At 38.8% G+C, this 18,170-nt stretch overlaps 1 protein-coding gene across 2 annotated transcripts; it reads left to right on the top strand.

Moving 5' to 3' along the window:
* The first annotated feature begins 8,326 nt into the window (after positions 1 to 8,326).
* Positions 8,327 to 16,079, top strand: rfxap (regulatory factor X-associated protein). Of its 2 annotated transcripts, XR_008388127.1 has the most exons (4): positions 8,327 to 8,969; positions 9,982 to 10,092; positions 10,424 to 10,610; positions 15,612 to 16,079. XR_008388127.1 is itself a non-coding variant. In XM_053645270.1 (3 exons), the coding sequence occupies exons 1-3, from the start codon at positions 8,523 to 8,525 to the stop codon at positions 15,711 to 15,713; spliced, it is 660 nt and encodes a 219-aa protein (XP_053501245.1). In that variant the 5' UTR covers positions 8,327 to 8,522; the 3' UTR covers positions 15,714 to 16,079. The 2 variants fall into 2 exon arrangements, 1 of the variants encoding a protein (XP_053501245.1); XM_053645270.1 differs by lacking the exon at positions 10,424 to 10,610.
* Positions 16,080 to 18,170: the final 2,091 nt, after the last annotated feature.

Here is an 18,170-nt window from a genome sequence, read left to right as displayed (position 1 = left end):
TTTTTATTTTTTGCCCTGACTGCAAAAATGGAAGATTATATAGATAAGCTAAAATATTTCTCAAAACTGGACTTTCAATCAAAACTGGAAGTGATAAATAATGGAAGACGATGCTGGAGCTAAAAGATTTGCTTCAAGTGATGGGACAGTAGATAACACGCTCTTTTCAAACGGAATGGTACACCTGAAAACACTGGCTCCGTGGTTGTGCTACGAGAAACCGCCTTTTCTGCTTTCCCTGCCTTTTGTTGTCAACGAGTGACTGTAGTGTCTGGACTACAACGGGATTTTGTGACTTGAAAAATATACCATGAAGCATCAGCAGACATGAACTTCAACTACTCACATTCAAAGCCAAATTGCTTAAAAAACTTTTGCACGCGCAAGGATAGATTTGGCTTTGAACGAACAGCGGAGACTAAATATTAGCGTCCACAATTCTAAGGTAAAGGAAAACCGAGAGATTTTAAAACACCTCATTAATGCAACTTGCTTCCTAGCCGAACAGCAATTAGCATTTCGTGCTAACGAGGAGAGTATGACATAATCATGGCAACTATGTAGAACTATTACATGCTTTTGCTGAGAAAGATGATGGGTTAGCTAGACATTTGGAGACATCCACTGTGTTTTCTGGCTTATCAAACAGTATTCAGAACGATTTAATTGAAGCAATAAGTGATGTGATTAGAAATGATATAAAAAAGGACATTAATGCAGCCCTATTTGTTGCTGTAGAAGTAGACGAGACAACGGATGTCACAAACAAAGCCCAGATCTCTGTCATGTTGCAGTCTGTGCCTAGAAGTGAGGTGTCCTGTGAAGGGAGGGAGGCGTTTTGGGGATTTGATGATGTGAGTAATGATAGACGAGTAAAGGTTAGACCATGCATACACTGCTATCTATACAGTCCACGACAAAAATAAAAGACCAGCCCTTTTTTAATAATAAATTTTAAAAATGATATAAAACAAGATAAGGAAAAAAATGAAGTTATTTTACAGTATAAAACTACATTTGTCTTTTTGTTGTGGACTGTATACACTTTCATTTGTATTGAATGAGTATGAATTGTGGAATTGTGATGGCAAATTTAGAACACGTGGAGGGTGCAGAGCAAATGCGCTCTCTCTGAGCCACTATAAATTTAACGTTTTTCTTTGGCCAAATATGTACCTTACCTATGTGTGTGTAAAGAATGCTGATATGGGATATGAAACATAACCAGTAGTCAATGTGCAAGCAGCCAGTTGAATGGTGAATTTATGCTACTCTGTTGAATTCATATATTTGTAAAGCTGACTTTGAAAGAGTCAGTGCCTCCCCAGCCACGAACTTCACCGCACGTCACTGACTGAAAGACATAACCTGAGATACTTTTATCCAACAGTGATCTAAAACAGTACATTTTCCTATATACACCAATATTCAGATTAGTGTTGGTGTGGTTAAAACATCCTGGTTCACCAAAATCTCACCACAGTCTGAAAAAGACTACCTAGGTTGTCTCCAGTGTGGACCAAAGTCTTATTTTTTTATTTTTTTTATTTTAAAGATGTGTTACAATTCTTTATATTAATGTGCTTGAACTTTAGTATATAGTATTGTAACACATTGTGACTGGTTTAATTGATTACTGGAACAGTTTTTGGGCTCATTTTGAAGAGCCAGCACGGTGTGTTTACACTACACTATAAACACACACAGTGCCACATGGAAAAAGTGGTCAGGTTAACTTTGCTCCTGTGTCTAATCGGCCGTTTGGTTAATCAGCTTATATTGACTGAGATCAGACTCATCTGAAAAAGGAGCTTAAGGATTAGAGACTTGATTTTGAATACACACAACTCCCAAAGGATGATGCTGTAAAGCATCAGTGGTTAGAACGCCGCCCTTCGTTTGTATTCCTGTCATTTTACTGATGACTGCTTCTCAAATCTAGCTGAAGTCAACGCGTGATTTGCAAAATGATTATTCATTAAAGATAGGGCCATACCCACTTTATTTGGACCATTTTGAAACTATGTGGATCACAACCTGTAAGTATGATTAATTATTTATGTATATATTTTCTGCTGAGTGTTCCAAATGAGTAGTTTTGTGTTGTATACATGTACAGCCAGTGCACAGCTGTTAGCTGTTAGCCTCTGCTAACCGACTAACTCACGTTATTAACAAACTACATATAAACTTACCACTGAGAAACGTCTTGTTCTCGTCTTGCTTGTGATGGTGGTTCGGATTGATCTTCCGATGTAACACTATCGGACTAGGGCTCAAATTGGTAAGGTAAAACCGACGACATTATTACTGCGGTGAAATTCAGATGTGGTAATGGGCTTTTACTTTCTCACACGCGGTAAGCGGTAGACCAATCACAACAGACTATGACATCTGACTAATCAGAGCAGAGTAGGCTCTCTGAAAGGAGGAGTTTAGAATGAACGGATCCTTGAGTGATTTGTTTGTGACACTGAGAAAAAGAGGTGATGCTGCAATGTAATTATGAGAAAATTAAAATGTTTTTTGAACTTGGATGCATGTAAACCTATTATATGAGACACCTATAACAAGATTAGGCACTTTTACATAGCATAATAGGGGCTCTTTAAAATCTCGTTGTGCCGCCTTTAGCAGCAATAACTGCAACCAAACGCTTCTGATAACTGGAGATCAGTCTTTCACTTACTTCTAGGACTAGGACGTACTCATTGGGTAGAGAGCAGAATTCATGTTTCCCTCAAAACACACCATCACACTCCCACCACCATGCTTGACCATAGGTGTGATGTTCTTTTTGTGAAATTCCATGTTTGGTTTACACCAGATGTAACGGGACCCCTGTCTTCCAAACAGTTCCACTTTCGACTCATCAACCCACATAACATTCTCCCAAAAGGTCTGAGGTGTGTTTCTGATTAGCCTTAACATTCTTCTGGGATAGCAGTGGTTTTCGCCTCACCACTCTTCCATGGATGCCATTTTTTCCCAGAGTCTTTCTGATAGTGGAGTCATGAACAGTGACCTTTAATGATGCAAGAGAGGCCTGTAGGTCCTTTGATGTTGTCCTTGGCTCTTTTGTGACTTCTTGGATGAGTAGTTGCTATGCTCTTGGAAGAAATTTGTAAGATCGGCCACTTCTGCGCAGGTTCACTACCGTGCTGAGTTTTTCCATTTGGAGATAATGGCTCTCACTGTGGTTCTTTGGGGTGCCAGAGCTTTTGAAATAGCTTTGTAACCCCAGACTGATGTATTTCAATCACCTTCTTCCTCATCATTTCTGGAATGTCTTTCAATTTTGGCATAGTGTGTTACTGGGTAAGACCTTATAACCAACTTCATGCTGTTGAAAAAGTTCTATTTAAGTATTGATTTGATTGAACAGGGTTTGCAGTAATCAGGCCTGGCTGCATCTAGTCCAGCTGAACCACATTATGAATGCAGTTGCATAGATTTGGTAGTTAGTAACTAAAGGGGCAAATACATTTTCACACAGGCCCAGGTGGTATTATATTAATAAATAACATTATCATTTAAAAACTGTATTTTGTGTTTACTAGGCTGCCATTATTTTATCTTAGATTTTGTTTTAATTTCTGAAACAATTTAGTATGAGATATTACACAAAAACAGAAGAAATCAGAATGGGGTAAATACTTTTTCACAGCACTGTACACACACATATATATACACACTGATATATATACATACATACATACATACATACATACATACACACACATATGTATATATATAGAGAGAGAGAGAGAGAGAGAGAGAGTTGCAATTCAGAACCTGTATTCTGACAAATCTGGTTGCAGCCATGGATAGCTTCCTTTTTCTGCCCCGTGTAGGCATTTCAAATTTGTTCTACCTCTAGCCAGTTCAGGTATTTCATGTGTTCCAGCTCAAGCACATCTGGTGCAACGAATGAAGCCCTTGATTAGTTGCATCAGGTGTGCTTGAGACTACACCTGTTTTGCATATTTGTGCTGGTGTGAGGAATTCTGTTCAGGGGTTGATTAATTTTGAAACTGGAGAAGTCATTATAAGTTGCATTTTCAGTTGAATTTGGGGAAACCACTTAAAGCATTTGTTGTGTTGAACTATTTCACTTGCTTTTGTTTGATTTGTTCATTGCAAACAGCTGAAAGTCTGTAAAATTTGACAATAAACCTGATTTGCAATGGGGGTTGAATAATTTTGATTGCAATTGCACAGTCATGGCTAAAAATATGGGCACCCATGTATTTCTGTCAGATAATGCACTACTTCTCTCAGATGAATTGTTGTAATTTATTTATTTTGTTTGCAATGGAACAACCAAAAAAGGCAGAGAAAAAAAGCCAAATCTGAGACATTCCACATAGACCTCAAAAAATGGACTGGACAAAATTATTGGCACCTTTTTAAAATCTTCAGAAATAATTGTATTACAAGTATGTGATGCTCCTTTAATTTGTAATTAAACTCACCTGTAGCAATTCACAGGTGCTGACAATATAGAAATCACACTTGCAACCAGTTAAAATGGAGAAAAGTTGACTCAACCTTTGTGTTGTGTGTCTGTGTGTATCACACTGAGCATGGACAAATGTAAGATCAAATAGTTGTCTGAGGATTTGAGAACCAAAATTTTGGAAAAGCATGGACAATCTCAAGGCTACAAGTCCATCTCCAGAGATATTAATGTTCCTGTGTCCACTGTGCACAACATTGTCAAGAAGTTTATAGTCCATGGCACTGTAGCTAATCTCCCTGGACATGGACAAAAGAGAAAAATTGATGAAGGATTGTTTGAATAGTGGATGAAGAACCTTGATCAACTTCCAAACAAATTCAAGCTGACCTCCAGACACAGGGTACAACAGTATCAGCTCACACTATCCATCGCCATGAAATGAAAAGGAACGCTATGGTAGGAGACCCAGGAGGACCCCGCTGCTGAAACTGAAACATAAATAAGCCAGATTGGAGTTTGCCCAATCTTACCCTGAGGAAGCCAAAATCCTTCTGGGAGAATGTTCTGTGGACAGATGAGACTAAAATAGAGCTTTATGGTAAAACACATTATGCTGTTATTTTCAGAAAACAAAATGAGGCCTTCAAAGAAAAGAACACGGTCCCTACAGTCAAACATGGTGGAGGTTCACTGATGTTTTGGGGCTGCTTCAGGCACTGGATGTCTTGACTGTGTGCATGTAGGGACATGTAGGGCCCATTGTCAGAAAGCTGAGTCTACGTCAGAGGTCATGGGTCTTATAGCTGGACAATGACCCAAAGCATACTTCAAAAAGCACCCAAAAATGGTTTAAAGCCGCGTTCACACTGTACAATTTTGGCCACGATTTGTTCGTCTAAGACAAATTTTGAGAATCCTAAAAGATTCCTATAATCCTAGGCCAAAATCTGTAGTCTTTGATCGCTAGTTTGACATGTTTCCAGACAGCCGATTAATGGCCATTGCGATAAAAAATTTCCTCCAATTAAATTCTGGCAGTGTCAGAAGATTTGATGCAGTCCTGTAGTGTGGCTTCTCCTACTCCGTACGAGTCTTCTTGCGTGCATTAATGACAACTTGGTTCCTACACTGTGACATGGTTTACAGCAAGGATCATGTTCAAGCAGTCTGACAAGCAACAGTCGCAAAGTACTATTAAAAATTGCACAATGTGAACCCGGCTTAAGCGCTGGACAGTTCTGAAGTAGCCAGCAATGAATCCAGATCTAAATCCCTTAGTGCACCTGTGGAGAGATCTCAAAACAGCAGTTGGGAGAAGGAACCCTTCAAATATGAAAGACCTGGAGCAGTTAGCAAAACTGTCGTCCAAAATTCCAGTAGAGAGGCATAAGAAACTCATTGGTGGTTACAGGAAGCGATTGATTTCAGTTCTTTTCTCCAAAGGGTGTGCTACCAAATATTAAGTTGAGGGTGCCAATCATTTTGTTCAGTCCATTTTTGGAGGTCTGTGTGGAATGTCTCACATTTGTTTTTGTTTTTTCTCTGCTTTTTTGTGTTGTTTCAATGCAAAGAAATAAACATGAGAATACCAAAGCATTTGTAATTGCAACAATTTTCTGGGAGAAGTAGTGCATTATCTGACAAATGCAGGGGTGCCCATATTTTTGGCCATGACTATATAGGCACATATTACAGACAGAATTCATACACAAACTTCGGTCCTTGATACAGTATAGTCCACTAGATTTTTATTGAGATACAATCTTTGGGCCAAAAAACTGGTTTGTTTCTCAGGTGATTGTGATTATGGTGTCATTTAGTCCTTCTAATTTTTTAAAAATAAACTTTTTAAAAATTATTTTCCAGCATTGAATCTAAGAAAGCATTCGACTATTCAGAACTGGGTTAATGCACCTCAGCACTTTGCTGTTAAATAAGTTACATGGTTGAAAGAACCAGGCTTGTGGGTTTTTTAAAAATTATAGCATTAACAAATACACACAAAAAGTGGCTAATGGCATGAGGACATTAAGGACATTCTAATTATAAATGTACTTCAAATTATTATTATTTTTAAATTATTATTTCATGCAATAATTTGGATAAGAGGATTCGACATTAACAGTGACCTTATCAGTCAATGTCTTGTGGAATATTCCAGATGAATGTGTTTAGCTAGCAGGGCTGAGTGAGTGCTGTGGCAAGAAAAGTACATATTTCACAACATATTATCACTGACTCATGGAAAAGGTTTTATCCCCCTCAAGCATTACCAATCAAGTAAATAGATTCACATATTAACCCAACAATAATACGGTATTTAAAAGTATTTTACTTAGGGATGCACCGAAATGAAAATTCTTGGCCAAAGCCAAATATAATGAAAAACTTGGCCAAAAGCCGATGGCCGAATACCGAACACGTTTTTTCGCATTTTTTCCCATTTATTTTGCCATTTTTTTCACCATTGCATAAATTTTATAGTCAAAATGTGCTTTTTACTATTTTGTCTTGCTTTTCAAAGAAAAAAATCAATTACAAAAACAACGATTTCAAAATATTTATTTAACACTGAACATTTTTTTTCATTCCAGCAGGCATAGGCTGGAATATAACCAAGGCACAATATAACTTTAAATAAATAAATGAGTAAAATAAAAATATTTTGATTTGGTCATCTTTGAGCCCCCCTTGAATAGCCTATGTTAGGCCTATAACTGACTGCTGAAAGAATGGAACACTCTATAGCCTACACCAAAAAAAGTGCATTGACAAGAGTGCAAAAAATGGTTCTATTCGGTTCTATACGGCTGATTTTATTGGGGATCTATACCGCTCGCGTCCCTGTACACCTCGCAGAGTATTATAGTAGATATAGTATAGTTAGATACGTTGTTAATGTTATGTACCGTGATAGATTTAGTTAGTTTAAACTATAGATTAGTTCATTTAGTCCCCGCTGGTTTTTCCGCTCCCAGTCCATAGTACTAGTTCATGTTTCTTGTTTTGTGTTTTGACCCTGTTTTCTGTGACCGTGACTTTGATTGCTGCTTTGCCCCATTTATGCCTGTTTGCCGATCGCCCGACCCTTTGCCTGTCTTGACTACGTTTTTTGGATTACGATTTGGATTTGTCTGCCTGCCCTTAAATAAATACGTCTTTACCTGCTTCCGTACTGTACTCCCTTATGTCTCGCGACGTGACAGAATATTCCGGAACAGAAACAAAACAAACGCACGTGTCCACAGTAAACTTCCGTCAACATCCGAAGAGCATGTAGCTCGTGCATGCGCGCGCCCCCTCATCGAGGTCGTGACATTCGTGCGTCTCACTCTGGTTGCTAGGCTATTTGGTCGCGTCATCAAACACGTCATTGTTCGGTCAAATTTATTCGGCCTTTTCACTTATTCAGCTGAACACCAAAAATACTTTTTTTGCTATTTTCCGCCGAATAATTTCGGTTGCCAAACATTCGGTGCATCCCTAATTTTACTGATTGTATTTCACGGTAAAGTGACTTTACAGTGGGATGGGACTGGGAAAATATATTGTTGTTAAGGATATTTTACCTATGTACCTTTTACTCTTACTTATATATTTGTAAAGGTGATGTCAGTAGGACAATAACCCGCCAACACTGAAATAACCCTCTCAGACCGCATTGTTTCCCAAAACGTAGGCTATTTGTGTCCGTATTATTCATGTTAGAACTGTTTGGAATAATGACGCTGTTTTTTATACAAATCTATGTATGTGTATGTATTGTGAAATATTTTAAATAAAATGTATTCCAATTAGGCTAATGTTGCAATTAAAGTTTCTGTGGTGACTTCAATTTTGACAAAATCCGAACTACATCCGGAACAATAGCAACTAATTTGCCTGTTGTTGCTGCAAACCTCATACATGTAAACTGCGCCGACTCTATTTGTACACGTTCTTTTTAAAATCCTCAATCAGTGAGGATTATTTTTTTAAAATCTATATGTGTATATATAATAACTGAGCTTCTCAGTAAACATTCGGCGACGTGCTGTGTCCTGTTAGCCCGTAGAGCTTCATGCTAGCCGCTAGCCGTCAGTGCAGCGCTTCTGACTTTCTTCAGGTTATTTATAAAGCAGAACACAACATGAGTGAGAACGACAGCGCAAACCATGAGGCCACTGCTAGTAAAGAAGGCCAGATGTTTCTCTCCGGGAACAAAAGCACAAGTGTAAACAGTTCCCCTCCGCAGGGAGACTCTGTGTTTGACATGGACGACCCGGAGGAGGAAGAGGAGAGCGACGCGCTGGACACAGCCGAGGCGAGAGAGAGCGCGCCGAGCCCGGCCGAGCCATGCGACGAGAGCGCGCCTAAGCGCTGCGTTTACGACGGCTGCTCCGAGACTAGCGCTCAGGGTGCCAAGCAGAGGAAACCGTGGATGTGTAAAAAACACCGCAACAAAATGTATAAGGACAAGTACAAGAAGAAGAAGAGCGACCAGGCCATGGCGTCTGGGAAATTAGAAGTAAGCATGCTGTTGAGGTCTGACTAACAGTTACTGACTGCAGTCCTTTCTGCTAGCCTGAGGATGAACAAAACAGACTATAGCCCGTTTTCCCCATGTACAGTGTGTGTGTGAGTTTCATTATCTAGCCCTTTATCCACTACACAGTTTCTGACCACAGCACCACTGTTGATTTAGATTTTTGGTTGGCAAACTGTTTCTCACCCTGGCATGAGTGATACGGATTTGTTTTTTAAACACAAAGCAATTCAGCTCATAATACACTCACACAGTGCAACACCACAGAAATAAGATCTGGTCAGTGATGGATCCTTTCCATTGACAGTCAGGGTATACTTGAGCATACAAATGCCCAGCTTCTCACATACTAGTGATGAGAGAGAGTAATCTTCTCCTTCACACCCAGTTATCTGCTCCTTTGGATCTCATAATCTCCTGACAACAGAACCAACACACTTCTGTTGTGCCACCCAGGACCCTGAGGTTGCGTTATCAAGAGGATCGCTTGATATTTAGAAACATAGTCTTTGCTAATGTTTTTTTGTTTTGTTTTTAATGATATTGTCGCTGATAAAATGCGCTGCGGAATACGTGAAGCATGTATAATGTTACTGTAATGGTCGAGTAAAGCGTTGTACAAAACTCATTCCCATACTATACACTGGCATTTTCATGTTGCTTTGTTTTGCTTCATGGTGTTCAAGCATAACTGTGCATCATATTAGTTTTGTGCTTGGTTTCAGCTCAACACCGGATCATGACAAGCAGCTCTAGAAAAAGGAAATCCACCAACCTTAAACCTGTAATCTTTCTGACTTATAACAGCTGGCCTTTAATAATAATAATAATAATAATAATAATAATAATATAAAGGCAGTCAAGTTACCTTTAAGCAGGTTGACCCTAGTATAGTTATATATATATAGTGATAAGGCAGGTGAGATACTTTGACATACTCGTGAGATAATGTGCCTGTATCTCATGGCATGAATGCGTTTATATTGAATTGTAGGAAGGCTCAGAGGAGAGGCCTGTGTCTGTGACAAAGCAGCGGCTCGGCGCTATTGGAGAGCGACCTACAAGACCTTCACTCATAGAGCAAGTGTTAAACCAAAAGAGGCTGGTGAGTTCCTTATTCTTGGGGTATCCCAATACTCCACATTATATAATGCATTTGTAGGTTACATACAGTGTTCTCCACTAATATTGGCACCCTTGGTAAATATGAGCTAAGGTGGCTGTTGTCTTTATTGTTTAATCTTTTGTTCTTTTGTTCAAAATATTCACAAAGATATTCTGCTCTCATGGAAAGCAAACAATTGCAAACACAACACAGGTTTATCTAAAAAAAAAAATTTGTTAAATATAGTTGTGCAATAATTATTGGCACCCTTTTAGTCAATACTTTGTGCTACCTCCCTTTGCCAAGATAACAGCTCTGAGTCTCCTCCTAGAATGTCTGATGAGGTTGGAGAATACATGGCAAGGGATCTGAGACCATTCCTCCATACAGAATCTCTCCAGATCCTTCAAATTTCGAGCTCCACGCTGGTGGACTCTCCTCTTCAGTTCACCCCACAGGTTTTCTATGGGTTTCAAGTCAGGGGACTGGGATGTCCGTGGCAGGATCTTGATTTTGTGGTCAGTAAACCATTTTTGTGTTGATTTTGATGTATGTTTTGGATCATTGTCCTGCTGGAAGATCCAACCATAGCCAATTTTAAGCTTTCTGGCAGAGGCAGTCAGTTCATTTAATATCTGTTGATATTTGATAGAGTCCATGATGCCATGTATCCTAATAAAATGTCCAGGTCCTCTGGCAGAACAACATCCCCAAAACATTGAAGAGCCTCCACCATGTTTAACTGTGGGCATGAGGTACTTTTCCATATGGCCACCTCTCTGCGTTCCCCAGAACCACCTTTGAGGTTTATTGCCAAAAAGCTCTGTTTTGGTTTCATCTGACCATAGAACCCGATCCTGTTTGAAGTTCCAGTAGTGTCTAGGAAACTGTAGACGCTTGAGTTTTTTTTTGGATAAGAGCAGAGGCTTTTTTCTTGAAACCCTTCCAAACAACTCCAAACAACTTGTGGTGATGTAGGGGACTTTGGATTGTAGTTTTGGAGACTTTCTGACCCCGAGACAACTAAAGTCTGCAATTCTCCAGATGCATTCACACAGTGTGTTGAGACAATATAGACACATGTCCAATTCCAGGTTGATTCATAACATTTCCAGTTGACTGGAACATCTTAATTATTGCCCTGATGGTGGAAATTGGCATTTTCAATGCTTGTGCTATTTTCTTATAGCCACTTCACATTTTGTGAAGCTCAACAACCTTTTGCCGCACATCACAGTTATATTCCTTGGTCTTACCCATTGTTATGAATGACTAAGGGAATTTGGCCTATGTGTTACCTCATATTTATAACCCTGTGAAACAGGAAGTCATGGTTGAACAATTTCCTGTTCCTAGTCACCCAGGTGTACTAAAAAAAAATGTAAAATATAAATGGGGATATAGTTCAAATATATTTTTCTCATATGAATTCATAGGGGTGCTAATAATTGTTGCACACCTATTTTTAACAAAGATATTTTTTAATAAACATGTGTTTGCAATTGTTTTATATCCATGAGGGCAGAGTATTTTTGTGAGTTTTTAAACAAAGACAGTTTTTCACAGCTTTCTTTGCTCATATTTACCAAGGGTGCCAATATTAGTGGAGGGCATGGATTTGGGAAGTTATGAAAAGTTTCTCAACAGATACTGCATTTCAAAAAGTAGTGCGCTCATTCTCAATGTTAGATTTCATTTGGTGAAAAACTGCATCACGTTTGGCTATAGTTGATAAATTTTCATTAAAATGTTGAAAGCCATGGTGTAGGTTCTGTTGCACTGTAGCACATACTCATAGCATATCACACCTAGTCTCAGCCTCAGACACTCTGCCCACACCATACAAAGCATCTGATGTCTTTTGTATGCTTTTCTGGATGCACGCTTTGAAATGTTAGAGCTAGCAATCAGATTGGCTCAGTGTTCTGGGTTTCAGTGGGAAAACAAACTTTTGAACACCATGACACAATGAATGGTTCAGATATATAGTCAGGTAATAGATAAGTATTTGGACAGTAACACAGTTATCATAATGATTGCTTAATGTTCAGCCTAATGGCCTCCTTCACTCTGACACCTTTTTGGACTTCATATTGAGAATTCCCATGAACAGCTACCAAATGCAAATTCAACACGTGCAATAAACTCTAGACCTTTTATCTCCTTAACTTGTCATGAAATAATGAGGAAACAGGTCACACCTGGCCATGAAACTGCTTATCAAGCAGTTGTCCAATTTCTTTTGAGCCTGTGGTAATGGAGGGACTCTGGGGAAAAAATGGCTTTAATTTCTAAACGGTTAATGTAATATTTTTGTAAAATCCCTTAAATAAAAGCTGAAAGTCCACACTTCAATCACACCTCAATTGCTTCATTTCAAATCCATTGTGGTGGTGTACAGAGGCAAAAGTACAAAAATTGTGTTACTGTCCAAATACCTCTGGACCTGACTGTATGTGTATAATAGAATCATGTGAAAAACTAAGTACACCCCATGGAAAGTCTTTGCTTTTTTTGACATACTTGTACAAGCAAACATTTGATCCTCTTTGAAACAGTATATTTATTAATGAAGTTGATATACTTCAACATTTATTCAGCAGAAATATCAATAGATGTGATATTCTTCTGTGGAAAAAGTAAGTACACCCTTGGCCTCAGAAGCTAGTATTGTCCCCTTTATCAGAAATAACTTCTCATAGGCATTTTACATAATTGTCCTTAGATATATATATATATATATATTACACACACACACACACACACACACAGTATCTCACAAAAGTGAGTACACCCCTCACATTTTTGTAAATATTTAATTACATCTTTTCATGTGACAACACTGAAGAAATGACACTTTGCTACAAAGTAAAGTAGTAAGTGTACAGCTTGTGTAACAGTGTAAATTTGCTGTCCCCTCAAAATAACTCAACACACAGCCATTAATGTCTAAACCGCTGGCAACAAAAGTGAGTACACCCCTAAGTGAAAATGTCCAAATTGGGCCCAAAGTGTCAATATTTTGTGTGGCCACCATTATTTTCCAGCACTGCCTTAACCCTCTTGGGCATGGAGTTCACCAGAGCTTCACAGGTTGCCACTGGAGTCCTGTTCCACTCCTCCATGACGACATCACGGAGCTGGTGGATGTTAGAGACCTTGTGCTCCTCCACCTTCCGTTTGAGGATGCCCCACAGATGCTCAGTAAGGTTTAGGTCTGGACACATGCTTGGCCAGTCCATCACCTTCACCCTCAGCTTCTTTAGCAAGGCAATGGTCGTCTTGGAGGTGTGTTTGGGGTCGTTATCATGCTGGAATACTGCCCTGTGGCCCAGTCTCCGAAGGGAGGGGATCATGCTCTGCTTCAGTATGTCACAGTACATGTTGGCATTCATGGTTCCCTCAATGAACTGTAGCTCCCCAGTGCTGGCAGCACTCATGCAGCCCCAGACCATGACACTCCCACCACCATGCTTGACTGTAGGCAAGACACACTTGTCTTTGTACTCCTCACCTGGTTGCCGCCACACACACTTGACACCATCTGAACCAAATAAGTTTATCTTGGTCTCATCAGACCACAGGACATGGTTCCAGTAATCCATGTCCTTAGTCTGCTTGTCTTCAGCAAACTGTTTGCGGGCTTTCTTGTGCATCATCTTTAGAAGAGGCTTCCTTCTGGGATGACAGCCATGCAGACCAATTTGATGCAGTGTGCTGCGTATGGTCTGAGCACTGACAGGCTGACTCCCGACCCCTTCAACCTCTGCGGCAATACTGGCAGCACTCATACGTCTATTTCCCAAAGACAACCTCTGGATATGATGCTGAGCACGTGCACTCAACTTCTTTGGTCGACCATGGCGAGGCCTGTTCTGAGTGGAACCTGTCCTGTTAAACTGCTGTATGGTCTTGGCCACCGTGCTGCAGCTCAGTGTCAGGGTCTTGGCAGTCTTCTTATAGCCTAGGCCATCTTTATGTAGAGCAACAATTTTTTTTTCATATCTTCAGAGAGTTCTTTGCCATGAGGTGCCATGTTGAACTTCCAGTGACCAGTATGAGGGAGTGTGAGAGCGATGACACCAAATTTAACACACCTGCTCCCCATTCACACCTGAGACCTTGTAACACTAAGTCACATGACACCGGGGAGGGAAAATGGCTAATTGGGCCCAATTTGGACATTTTCACTTAGGGGTGTACTCACTTTTGTTGCCAGCAGTTGCCACAGACATTAATGGCTGTGTGTGGAGTTATTTTGAGGGGACGGCAAATTTACACTGTTATACAAGCTGTACACTCACTACTTTACATTAGCAAAGTGTCATTTCTTCAGTGTTGTCACATGAAAAGATATAATCAAATATTTACAAAAATGTGAGGGGTGTACTCACTTTTGTGAGATACTGTGTGTATGTATACGTGTTTTTATATATATATATATATATATATATATGTATATGTGTGTGTGTGTATATGTATGTATGTATGTATGTATGCACTTCTCACTTGTTTTCTCACATGAAGCTTAGTGAAGTCTTCCATTCCCCCCCGCTCCTCATCTCGCATCTAAGTAGCTTGCGCGCTGGCATTGTATGAATACTGAAGGGAGGGGCTGAATTTGTTTGGTTCTTGAGATTTAAAATATATATAAAGGAATTACAAAAGACTAAAAGACATACAAACTTACCTTTCGAGAAAACACGCCTATGTATCATTGTCCGCAATAGTTTATAGGAGTAGTTCATACCCTTGTAAAAAAAATAATAATAATAATAAAAATGTTCATCAGGGCTCCTCCACAACTTGGTCCATGAAGTAGATTAATTACAGATAGTACCAGATTTAAAACAGTAGTGACCTGAGTACTGAAAAGCGTATTTAGTTAAACTAGAGATTTGTGTCCTTGTGGGTTTTCTCCGGTTTCTCCAGTTTCCTGTCCAAAAACATGCAGATAGGGAGATTGTCTGTGCTAAATTCCCTGTTGGTGTGAATGTGTGTGCTCATGATGCTCTGCTTTGCACTGGCATCTCATCTGTAAATAATATGTAAATAATATAACAAATAAATGACTGGGATACACTCGATTGCCAGATTATTATGTATATCTCTCAAGTACAAGTCACAACTGACAGTAGCCCCTCTGTTGGGTAGAGGGGGCTGAGAAACTGTGTAGCAACAGATTGACTACATTCAAATAACAGTATGTGTGTAAAGTGTTGTGACCTGTAGGTTTACCTGATAAACTGGCAACAAGTGTACGTAAATACAGAAATGAATAAATCAAGCAATACAAATGCAGAAAAATATCAATAAAGGAACAGCTAGACAAAATAATACATAATGGAATGCATAAATAATTAAATATAGACAGAATATACAAAAAAAGAAGTACCAAAACAATAATACATGAGAAATTCTTTATTAATGCAATTACTGAGCTATTTGTTATGGTGTTTATTATTCATTCATTAATTGTACTCACTTCTGACAAAATAAACTATACTCCTCTTTTGCAGTCTCTCTTGCGGAGTCCAGAGGTCATCAGTTTTCTCCAGCAGCAACAGCGTCTTCTCACCATGCAGACACAATCTCAGAGACATGACCAGCAAAGCTACTGAGCACCGTGTGTGCTGACATTTTACTGGGGATTGTACACACCGTACAAGTACTTTAAGAAGAGCTTATTAAGCTTAAGAAAGCATGAAGGATTTGGACTTGATGTTACACTGTAGTCTCCACTGTGGTGTGAGGTCGCACATTTCATCACAGCCTGGATGAGCTATCATGATTTTTAGTAGCAGTTCTACTGTATATAAAATAATTTTTAAGCTACCACTTGGGCCTTTATAACATGCTGTTATTTTATGCATTATAATGCATTTGTCATTTTAAAACAATTATGTGAAAGCAGCTACATAGTATCACTAGTAGGTGATTCTAGTGATTTTTGTCTGTTCATAGAAATGAAATTTTTTTTAACCATTTATTTATAGTGATGTGATATTAATTCTTATATATAAAGCTGTGTACATGCATCCTTATTGTACAGTCGCGCTTGAAAGTTTGTGAACCGTTTAGAATTTTCTATATAGCTGCATAAATACGACCTAAAACATCATCAGATTTTCACACAAGTCCTAAAAGTAGAAAAGAGAACACAATTATACAAATGAGACGCAAAATATTATACTTGTTCATTTATTTATTGAGGAAAATGATCCAATATTACATATCGGTGAGTGGCAAAAGTATCTGAACCTCTAGGATTAGCAATTTTTTTTAAAGGTGAAATTACAGTCCAATGTTTTCAATCAGACAGTCAGGTGTGAGTGAGCTCCCTGTTTTATATAAAGAAAAGGCATCTATCAAAGTCTGACCTTCACTACACATGTCTGTGGAAGTGATTTCTGAGGAGCTCAGAGAGTTGTTGATGCTCATCAGGCTGGAAAAGGGTACAAAACCATCTCTAAAGAGTTTGGACTCCACCAATAAACAGTCAGACAGATTGTGTACAAATTGAGGAAATTCAAGACCATTGTTACCCTCCTCAGGAGTGCTCGACCAATTAAGGTATCCAGTAGCAAGATGTGTAATAGACCATGAAGTCATAAAGGAACCCAGGGTAACTTCTAAACAAATAAAGGCCTCTCTCACGTTGGTTAATATTCATGAGTCTAACATCAGGAGAACACTGAACAACAGTGGTGTGCATAGCAGGGTTGCAAAGAGAAAGTCACTGCTCTCCAAAATGAACATTGCTGTCCTTCTGCAGTTTGCTAAAGATCACATGAACAATTGGAAAAATGTTTTGTGGACAGATGTGACCAATTTAAGAAATTTTTTATTTAAATAAGAAGGGTTATATTTGGAGAAAGGTAAACACTGCATTCCAGCATAAGAACCTTATCCTATCTGTGAAACATGGTGGTGGTAGTATCATGGTTTGGGCCTGTTTTACTGCATCTGAGTCAGGACGGCTTGCCCTCATTGCTGGAACAATGAAGTCTGAATTATACCAGTGAATTCTAACGGAAAACATCAGGACACCTGTCCATAAACTGAATCTCAAGAGAAAGTGGGTCATGCAACAAGACAACAACCCTAAGCACAAGTCATTCTACCAAAGAATGGTTAAAGAAGGATAAAGTTAATGTTTTGGAATGGCCAAGTCAAAGTCCTGACCTTAATCCAATAGAAATGTTGTGGAAGGACCTGAAGCAAGCAGTTCATGTGAGGAAACCCACCAACATCCCAGATTTGAAGCTGTTCTGTACTGAGGAATGGGCTAAAATTCCTCCAAGCCAATGTGCAGGACTGATCAACAGTTACCGTAAAGGTTTAGTTGCAGTTATTGCTGCACAAGGGGCTCACACCAGATACTGAAAGCAAAGGTTCACATACTTTTGCCACTCTCAGATATGTAATATTGGATAATTTTCCTCAATAAATAAATGTCCAAGTATAATAATTTTGTCTCAATTGTTTAATTAGGTTCTCTTTACTTTTAGCACTTGTGTGAAAATATGATGTTGTTTTAGGTCATATTTATGTAGAAATTTCTAAAGGGTTCACAAACTTTCAAGCACCACTGTAAGTATGTGACTAAGTATCACATTCTTTTTATACAGGTACTAAAACTTGGGATAACCTGGCTGAAGTTTTAGGAATCTCAATCTCAAATACATTTGAATAATTGATCATTTCTGTCTTCATGTTGATTCTGTCTTCATGGCAGAGAGCCTCAGATGGTCAGGTATGCTAAATAGGGGCACGTGCATCAAAATTCAAAACAACAACTACATGATAGCCTGCTGAACTACAACATATTCAAAAAGAAGATTCTTAAACCACCCCATATTATATTCTTAGATTGACATTGATCAAATTATATACCAATTGTTTCATATATCTTATTAATATTGAAAGCCAATAATATAAACATAATAAAGTAGCATTTAAATTCACAACTTGGTTTGTGAATCAAAATTTTAGCTACAGTGGAGGCATGTTTTGATCCAAACACAAACCAGTTTTGGAAATAAATGATATGGGGCAAAATAACATTTGTAGTGGAA

Source organism: Ictalurus furcatus, chromosome 16, assembly GCF_023375685.1.
Source record: "Ictalurus furcatus strain D&B chromosome 16, Billie_1.0, whole genome shotgun sequence".
Lineage (NCBI taxonomy): Eukaryota > Metazoa > Chordata > Actinopteri > Siluriformes > Ictaluridae > Ictalurus > Ictalurus furcatus.
The sequence above is the reverse complement of the archived record's forward strand: the minus strand, read 5'-3'. Positions and strand labels throughout refer to the sequence as shown.

What these genes read in the sequence shown, in the direction of transcription:
- rfxap (XM_053645270.1), top strand. Translation starts at nt 8,523, where the DNA reads ATGCTAGCCGCTAGCCGTCAGTGCAGCGCTTCTGACTTTCTTCAGGTT. An exon ending in TGGCGTCTGGGAAATTAGAA is followed by an intron (nt 8,970 to 9,981) that starts GTAAGCATGCTG and finishes ATTGAATTGTAG; the next exon opens with GAAGGCTCAGAGGAGAGGCC. An exon ending in TGTTAAACCAAAAGAGGCTG is followed by an intron (nt 10,093 to 15,611) that starts GTGAGTTCCTTA and finishes CCTCTTTTGCAG; the next exon opens with TCTCTCTTGCGGAGTCCAGA.